The following is a 10,157-nucleotide window of genomic DNA, read 5'->3' on the forward strand; positions in this document are numbered from 1 at the left end:
CGCTTATGCAAACAACAGAGTGACTTTTTCCAGTTTCTTTAATGATTTTTATATTTGTCATGCTAGGAATATATCATAATACATATCTTACACATATTGCAGATCTTTTTAAAAGTCCACGGAAATTGCACAAAAAAGACAAAATATCTGTGAGAATTAATAATCCCCCCTCCCCGTACGTGGTCAAAAATATATAAATAAAAAGAAAATGTAGATAAGGATCGACCAGCAAGATATGTCCGTCAAATAAACTGCATCAAAGAAAAATAAAATTGGGTGGAATGCCAACAAAAAGTCCTTTAACATTATTTTATTTTTAATAAAACATACAAAAAGTTGCATGCGAAGACAAAGGATTTGTTCATTTTATAGCTACATTTTCAAATTTAATTGTCATTATAGGTATGCTACAAAGGAGCAGTCAATTTTAGTAAGTCTCCTTGAGTACGCCAACAATAATTTTGCTTTTGGTATAGTACCTTGACTCCCTTCGGAGCTTACGAAATCCGTGAATGATCACGGATTTCGTAAGCTCTGAAGGGAATTTTATTAAATAGGAAGAGTGTCCCTTCAGGGCTTTCGTAGAAATTAAGCCCATATAGGAAATAACGTACGTATTGATAAAATGGGTCATGACAGACATTCATCGGGAGGCAGGTAACGAGATAACGAAACTGATCTGTCCGACACTTTCCAAACACTGAGAAAATGTCGAAGCCGCTAGTGTACGTTTCACGTGTTCCCCCGCCCGCGGGGATGAAGATGATCGAGGAGTTCTGCACAGTGCGGGCAATGAGGGAGGATCGTTTTGTTACCCGGCAGGAGATGCTGGAGGGCGTGGTGGGTGTGGAGGGAATTTTGTGTCACCCCCCTGACAAGGTTGACAAAGATGTACTGGACGCCGCAGGTATTTACATAATAGGCCGCGAAGAGTTATCGTTCTTTACATATTGAATATACGGAAAGGCAGTGGCCTGATTTAAAAATAGCTTTAGGGAGCCACGAGAGCAGTTACTGACAAAAATATTATTTCCAATTACTTCGGTATACGATGCTTAAAATTATATGTTCAATACATGTTTAGACGAAAAGTGAAAAAAAACTTCAAAAAATTCAAAATTTCAATAAAAATTGGGAACAAAGCACATAAAATACTAGTGCTAATTGTAACGGGGACCGTTACAGATGTTCCCCAAACGCTCCCCAACTCCCTTTTGGTGCCATATATTCCCTGTAAGCTTCATTAAATAGGATAAAATCCATGCATTGAGACTTTAACAATGCCAACTTCATTCAAATTTTAGCATTGCACGCGTGCGCATGTGAATGCATGTGCGTAATGACCATATCATCTTGTCTACACAATCTATACATTTTAATGTACTAAATATTAAAGTATTTAATCCAAAAGTATTTAAAACTACGCTCATTCAAGTGTATTTTTTATTTAACTCATTTCACGTGCACGCACGTGCATACATGAGCATGTTGTCCATATCTTCTTGTAGACGTCCATTACATCTCTCTATGTTCTAAATCCCACTCCATTTGGTTGAAAACCAAAGCAGTTATAGCTGTTTCAGCCAATCAGATTACAGTGCAAGTACACGCACGTGTATGCATGTGCATGGCGACCATACCTTCTTGTAGAAGTTCATTATATCTATCTATGTTCCAAATCCCATCCTGTTTGGTTGAAAAGCAAGGGAGTTATAGCTATTTAAAATTTCAGCCAATCAGATTGCAGCGCACGTGCATGCACGTGATTTTTTGACAAATGCTATATATCATGTTGTAGGATATATTAATGCATGGCTATGTTCAAAATTTCATAGGATTTCGTCGAAAAACAAGAAAGATATAGAGACTTTAGTTTCAGCCAATCAGAGCAAAGCGCACATGGATGCGCGTGAGATCTTGCTATTTTGACCATGTCATCATGTATATACTACTAATAAATAATAAAATTATGAGTTTCAAAGCATTTCATCTAAAAATAAAAAAAGTTACGGCTATATCTATTATATTGGTCATTTCACGTGTTGCACGCGCACGCTCTTGCAAGCACGTGCGCGCAAAATGACCTTGATTCCACAAATCTACATAACATCTCTACTGACCCTAAAAAGGTTTTACCTACATCGGATGAACAGTTTACAAGATCACTCCCGGACAAAAAAGTACCCAGGAAGAAGAAGAAGAATAATAATAACTAGTGCTAATTGTAACGGGGACCGTTACAGATGTTCCCCAAACGCTCCCCAACTCCCTTTCGGTTCCATATTCCCTGGAAGCTTCGTTAAATAAGACAAACTCGATGCATTTGAGACTTTAACAACGTTTACCCAGAAGTGTACAATGTTCATTCAAGTTTTAGCATTGCACGCGTGCGCATGTGAATGCATATGCGTAATGACCATATCATCTTGTCTACACAATCTATATACTTTAATATACTAAATATTAAAGTACTTAATCCAAAAGTATTAAAAAGGTGGGCTCATTCAAGTGTTTTTTGATTGTGCTCATTTCACGTGCAAGCACGTGCATACATGAGCATGGTGACCATATCTTCTTGTATCTATCTATGTTCTAAATCCCACCCCGTTTGGTTGAAAACCAAGGGAGTTATAGCTGTTTAAATTTTCAGCCAATCAGATTGCAGCACACGTACATGCACGTGTATACATGTGCATGGTGACCATATTTTCTTGTAGAAGACCAGTATATCTATCTATGTTCCAAATCCCATCCTGTTTGGTAGAAAATCAAAGGAGTTATAGCTATTTAAAGTTTAAGCCAATCAGATTGCAGCGCACGTGCATGCACGTGTTTTCATGATAATTGCTATATATCATGTTGTAGAATATTCTAATGCATGGCTATTTTCAAAATTTCAAAGGATTTCGTCAAAAAACAAGAAAGATATTGAGACTTTAGTTTCAGCCAATCAGAGCAAAGCGCACGTGCATGCGCGTGAGATCTTGCTATTTTGACCATGTCATATTGTCTATGCTACTCATATATCCTTATGTTATAAGTTTCAAAGCATTTCATCAAAAGTTTAACAAGTTACACTTATATCAATTAAATCGGTCATTTCACATGTTGCACGTGCACGCTCTTGCAAGCACGTGCGCGCAAAATGACCTTCGTTCCGCAAATCTACATAACATGTCTACTGACCCTAAAAACATTTCACCTAAGTCGGATGTATAGTTTACGAGATCATTCCCGGACAAAAAAGTACCCAGGAAGAAGAAGAAGAAGAAAAATAATAATAATAAGAAACAGAGTAAAAACAATATGTTCCCCAACTTCGTTTGGGGAACATAACTAGTGCTAATTGTAACGGGGACCGTAACAGATGTTCCCCAAACGCTCCCCAACGTCCATTTGGTGTCATATTCCCTGTAAGCCTCATTAAATAAGACAAAATCTATGCATTTGAGACTTTAAAACGTTTACCCAAAAGTGTATCAAGTTCATTCAAATTTGAGCATTGCACGCGTGCGCATGTGAATGCATGCGCGTAATGATCATATCATCTTGTCTACACAATATTAAAGTATTTAATCCAAAAGTATTAAAAAAAATACGCTCATTCAAGTGTATTTTTCATTTTACTCATTTCACGTGCACGCACGTGCATACATCAGCATTGTGACCATACCTTCTTGTAGAGGTCCATTACATCTATCTATGTTCTAAATCCCACCCCATTTGGTTGAAAACCAAGGGAGTTCTAGCTGTTTAAAGTTTCAGCCAATGAGATTGCAGCGCACGTACACGCATGTGTATGCATGTGCATAGTGACCATACCTTCTTGTAGAAGTTCATTATATTTATCTATGTTCCAAATCCCATCCTAGTTGGTTGAAAACCAAGGGAGTTATAGCTATTTAAACTTTCAGCCAATCAGATTGCAGCGCACGTGCATGCACGTGTTTTCATGATAATTGCTATATATCATGTTGTAGGATATCATAATGTATGGCAATGTTCAAAATTTCAAAAGATTTCGTCAAAGAACAAGAAAGATATTGAGACTTTAGTTTCAGCCAATCAGAGCGAAGCGCACGTGCATGCGCGTGAGTTCTTGCTATTTTGACAATGTCATATTGTCTATGCTACAAAAATATCCTTATATTATGAGTTTCAAAGCATTTCATCAAAAATGTGAAAATTTACGCCTATATGAATTAAATCGGTCATTTCACGTGTTGCACGTGCACGCTCTTGCAAGCACGTGCGCGCAAAATGACCTTCGTTCCGCAAATCTACATAACATGCCTACTGACCCTAAAAAGGTTTTACCTAAGTCGGATGTATAGTTTACAAGATCACTCCCGGACAAAAAAGTACCCAGGAAGAAGAAAAATAATAATAACTAGAAAGTCTGCTATTGCAAGCAATAGCATATGTCGCCCCGTATTAGACAAGACTTTCATTTTTATCATCACTAAAACAAAAGTCCATAAGCTAAGTTTGAAAACCTTTGAGTTATATCAGTCCTTTCCATTGGAAACGGAAGACCTTAATTCGGTACATCCCTCTCATTATTTTTAGAATCGGTAGGAGAAGAAAGTAGTGCAGGAAAATTACAAGTTCCTCAATTTGCAGACTTGCATAAACGAAATCTGGCAGATGTACTGAACTGAGCCTCATACTTGTTAATTGGCAGTATCTTTCCTATCATAAAAGCTTGGGAAATGTAATTTATGAAGAAGATCAGCCGAATTATTTTGTGTATTGTAACGCCAGTGGGAACTCTGAAATTTCCCTCTTTCACTTTCATTTTAGAGGTTCTACCGAAAAACGAATCTGACATGCCACCATCAATTCGAGCATTTCTGCATTGCAGAGAGCTGATGTGTGTTATGAGATGATAAATCATGTGTGAACTTTCTCAGTTTAGCGGAATCATGAACATTTTCGGCGAGATGAATGTTTTGTATACAGTGGTGATCAAGGCTTTGCGAACCATCAGGAGCGGATCAAAGAATTTATGAATGAATAAAAACTATGGAAATGACGTACCAATTTTTTAATTTATACTTGCACTATCTAATGAAATGAATAATATACAAGTGATAGATATACAAGAAAACGCGAAATGATAATAAATGCAGCTGACAATCGTTATTTTTTTTATATAGATAAAATAAAATATTTATAAATTCAAGAGACAAACCAGAAGGAGAATGAATGATGGCAAAATATCACATGACGGGAACTGAATTTTATGAATGAAGATTTTAAAAAGTTATTTGTAAGTTGTATATGTTATATCTGTGTATTCAACTTGGCTGTGTGCTTCAAAAAAAGGGGGGGGGGGTCGTCTTGAACATAGTAAATAGCCATAACGTTTGAACGGTAAGTACTAGGGCTTTCGTATTTCAAATATGTAATCCTTGTGAAAAGAACTTTTATTGGATACGACGAACTTTGACCCTTTGACCTAGACCTTGGAGAACACATGTGTACATCTGAATCTTTTTTTCTGTTTCGTTTCTATGGCAACTGTGAGCGACTCATTACAATTATTTTGAAAGTAGAAATCACTTTGACACATTGCAAGGAATAAACATTGAAAGTTTCAAAACGATTGCCTGAGTACAGTGTAGTTATTGAGAAAATCGAAATTAAAGAATTTTTACTTTCACCTGGTTTCCATGGCAATAATCGATTATATGAAAATTTTAAATACGAGTTGCAGAACTACAGATACTAATCCTTAAAATAAGAAAAGTTTCATGACGAACGTTTAAGGGACCAGAGAGAACACTCTCGGACAAAATTTGTCGCTTTTGACAGGTTTCCATGGCAACGGTAGACATATTGGAACTGAACGACCTCACTGCACAACTACAACCAGTGATCGTCCTTTGAGGAAAGTTTCAGGAAGATTGTCCCAGCCATCTCCGAGAAACAGCCTGGATAAAAAAAACATGCGTACAATATCAATATGTCGTCCCCGACTTCGTTCGGGGCGACATAACTAGAAAAGAAACTCGTTGCGAGCAACGAGAGGTCTTCCGTCCGATTCAGAAAAAAAAAACGTAAAATCAAACTGAAAAAAGTGATTTTGAAAATCGGACACAAGGGGGGTCGAACCCGGGTCGCCAGCGTGAAAATCCATTGCGGTACCCATTACACCTTTGGGAATCCGCTTCAAATTTAACATTCGAATATCGCGAGATTGGTTTTCTCTTTGATTCCAATATACATTACATTTTTTTAAAAATTCAGTTTGGAATTGTAAAATGACAGTCAGCTTGCTAAACTTTGCTCAAGATGATCACATCGGAATTTGTTACTTGAGTTTTAACAGTAATTGTTAGGATAGATATTCTATTATTGATGAACAGATGATACTGTTTTCTTTCCTTTTTTCGATATGTATTCAACTTTTTTTTTCCATGCAACTCCATATACAGGCATGCCAATGTTATATATTTCTGCACTATTGTCGCCATTTGTCTACTACTTAAGTCGGGTCACGATACATTATTTCTTGCCAAACGTCACAAGTAATTCTTAACGCTATTCCTTTGAAATGTTTGATCTATTGAATGGATGAGATAAATTCAATGAAAATTAGAAATGTATTTTCTTATAACCGGAATTTCAAGCGTCAGAAAGTATATTTATCACAAATATAATATCGTATACGGCCAAATGACACTAAAGCAGTGAATTCGGTAAAATTTTCTACGAATTTTGTATCCTGTTTACAAGTTTTCCCTGGTGCAAAAACCAAAGGTTGAAGTCGTCGTATTTCCACTTGTAGTCATGTTGTATTCTACTTTGAGATGCAAACAAAAGCAATTTCAATAAACGTTTGAGGAAACCTCATATTAAAACTATACTCAATGCAACGTAATTGCAACGTGGCAATACAAAGAATCCTTTACGTTTCATAAATATTTTTGGTAGAAGTTTCGTTCATCTAAACGCTCAGCTGACCTTCTAGAACCCGACTTGCTTAATGGCGGAGTTCACGGAGACGCCCCGCCATCTTGGACACGCTTCAGATTTTTAAATGCGAATATCTAGTGTGTGGATTGATCAATTCTAAAATAAATTATATATTAGGCCTTTCCAGTACGGTCTCCATTAACATTAATTATATCAAAGAAAAATATTGAAAAACAAAAAAAGTTGAAAAACTGCACATTTTGAATTCACTTCCTGTAGCGACCGGAAGTACTGACGACGCAAACGAAGGCAAAATTGCACATCTATAACTCATGGTCTATCATCTCTAACAAGTCTCCAGTTAATATCTTGAGCCGTTTTCGAGAACACTCGAAGACAAAATTGCATTTTAAAATCAGGAAATTGCCCATAACTTGGCACCAGTTGGACATTTTCCAACAAACGGAATTTTATATAAAATTCATGCAATGACCTTCAATTCCTGAAATTTTCAATGAAATCCACTGAATAGTTTACGAGAATTCGCCTGCACAAAATTTTGTCTAAAAAAAAAGAATAATAATAATAATAATAATAATAATAAGAAACAATAGAATCACTATAAGGTCTTCCGTGAAGACGGAAGACCTTAACTAGAAACTCTTGTTGCTACAGCAACAAAGAAGGTCTTCCGTTCTCCTCTATTAATCTGTATGCAGGATGTTTTTTTCTATTTTAAAAAAGACAGATATATAATAAAGAAATAATAGAAAAAATGCAAAAAATAAAAAAAAACTAGTAAACTAATTGTTCAGTGAACAATTATCGGCCTTTCCACCTTTTTAAACATTTCAATATCATTTGGGCTGAAAAAAGTAGGAAAAAAGCAAGAAAATAATAAAAAAAAACAAAACAGCAAAATTCTCATTTCTCTACTAGGATTTTAGATCGGGCTCGCAGTTGGTATAATTTTACCCTAAACAGACTTCCTGGATTGTTTGTAGTCGATTCGGGGATAACCACGATTTCATTGATCACGCAAAGAGAGCACGTTAAAAATATTGTAACACGCTCCTATGTGTACATATGAGCTTGAATTAGATTGTTTTCAAGTTAAGATGTAAGGGGTAGGGTCTGATTAAAATTATGATATACCTATTAATATGAATAACATGCATTTGATCTGCGCATCAAGACAGAAGCGTAAGTGAAAACGTTGTGAAATGTCCCATGTGTACCTGCATCATATGTGCATTATACATGTATTAAAGAGATGTTTGAAAAATATCCGATTTGAGTTGTTTTATGTTTGAAATGAATGGCGATAAATTATTTAAGAGCATGTGAGAAACATGAGCGAGAGATGCAAGGCAGTTTGTAATTATAGAAAAGGAAAACGGAGAATCGGATTCGGATTTTGAGGACAGGAAATCATGCGACCGGAAGTGAATTTTACTGAGATATTATACATTACTGTAGACGTTTGCAGTCTGCATAACATATCTAAAGGTCATTACAAATACTTTATCTATAAAAGGTATTTATGGGAAAGAAAAATACTCAAATCATGTAGTTTTTCTCTTATAACCGGAAGCTGTCGTTGTTGTTTCCGGTAAGACTGATATATTTTGAAACTACAAATTAAATGCTATAATGTGATGCAGAAAAAGTTTCATTAAAGAAAAGTTGAAATTTTTGATTTCTTAGATCACTTCCTGTGACGACCGGAAGTGACGGCTGACGGTCTTATTCCAACTGAATTTGCCTACTTATCATGATCTACCACTTATTTAAGTTTGGTGTCTTAATCTCTAACCGTTTACGAGATCTAGCTATGATAACTTCTCATTTTGAGGACAGGAAATCACGCGACCGGAAGTGAATTTTACAAAGATATTTGACGTTACTTTAGTCATTTTCAGTCTGAATAACATATTTAAAAATCATAACAAATACTTTATCTATAAAAAATATTTATGGGAAAGAAAAATACTGAAAATATGCAGTTTTTCTCTCATAACCGGAAGTTGTCGTTTTTGTTTCCGGTGGGACTGATATATTTCGAAACTACAAATAAGATGCTATAATGTGATGCAAAAAAAGTTTCATTAAAGAAAAGTTGAAATTTTCGATTTCTTTGATCACTTCCTGTGACGACCGGAAGCGACGGCGGACGATCTTAACCCAAATGGACATGCCTACTAATCATGATCTATTACTCCTATAAGTTTGGTGTCTTCATCTCTAACCGTTTCTGAGATATGACCAGGACAAAATCTTTTTGAAAAAAGCGGAAATTGGACATATCTGACGACCGGAAGTGCATTAAAACAAAATGAAAGTTACATTTTAAAGTTATTTTGACTCTCTATCATCCCTGAAAATTTCATGAGAATCTATCCAGTCATCTATGAGAAATTGTCAAAAATAGAAAAGGGAAAAAAAAATAAGAAAAAGAAAAAGAAACAGTAGAATCACTATAAGGTCTTCCGTCTGAAACGGAAGACCTTAATAACTAGTACTAATTGTAACGGGGACCGTTACAGATGTTCCCCAAACGCTCCCCAACTCCCTTTTGGTGCCATATTCCCTGTAAGCTTCATTAAATAAGACAAACTCTTTGCATTTGAGACTTTGACAATGTTTACCCAGAAGTGTACCAAGTTCATTCAAATTTTAGCATTGCACGCGTGCGCATGTGAATGCATGTGCGTAATGATCATATCAGCTTGTCTACACAATCTATATATTTTTATATACTAAATATTAAAGTATTTAATCCAAAAGTATTAAAAAATACGCTTATTTAAGTGTATTTTTGATTTTACTCATTTCACGTGCACGCACGTGCATACATAAGCATGGTACCATTTCTACTTGTAGAAGTCCATGACATCTATCTATGTTCTAAATCCCACCACGTTCGTTTGAAAAATAAGAGAGTTATAGCTTTTTAAAGTTTAAGCTAATCAGATTGCAGCGTACGTACAGGCACGTGTATGCATGTGCATGGTGACCATATTTTCTTGTAGAAGTCCATTATATCTATCTATGTTCCAAATCCCATCCTCTTTGGTTGAAAACCAAGGGAGTTATAGCTATTTAAAGTTTAAGCCAATCAGATTGCAGCGCACGTGCATGCACGTGTTTTCATGAAAATTGCTATATATCATATTGTAGGATATCTTAATGCATGGCTATGTTCAAAATTTCAAAAGGATTTTGTCAAAAAACAA

The 10,157-nt window shown here is 35.7% G+C and overlaps 1 protein-coding gene across 1 annotated transcript in view; it reads left to right on the forward strand.

Annotated features, from left to right (window-relative positions):
- Window positions 1–537: 537 nt before the first annotated feature.
- Window positions 538–10,157, forward strand: part of LOC134256091 (glyoxylate reductase/hydroxypyruvate reductase-like) — a 14,684-nt gene continuing 5,064 nt past the window's right edge. Inside the window, exon 1 of the mRNA XM_062738697.1 lies at window positions 538–907. Within this exon, the coding sequence (XP_062594681.1) occupies window positions 709–907 (199 nt within the window). The 5' untranslated portion in view covers window positions 538–708. The remainder of the gene's footprint in view (window positions 908–10,157) is intronic.

Source organism: Saccostrea cucullata, unplaced genomic scaffold (assembly GCF_032062105.1).
Source record: "Saccostrea cucullata isolate Sc308-1 unplaced genomic scaffold, CSIRO_AGI_Scuc_v1 ctg141, whole genome shotgun sequence".
Taxonomy (NCBI): domain Eukaryota; kingdom Metazoa; phylum Mollusca; class Bivalvia; order Ostreida; family Ostreidae; genus Saccostrea; species Saccostrea cuccullata.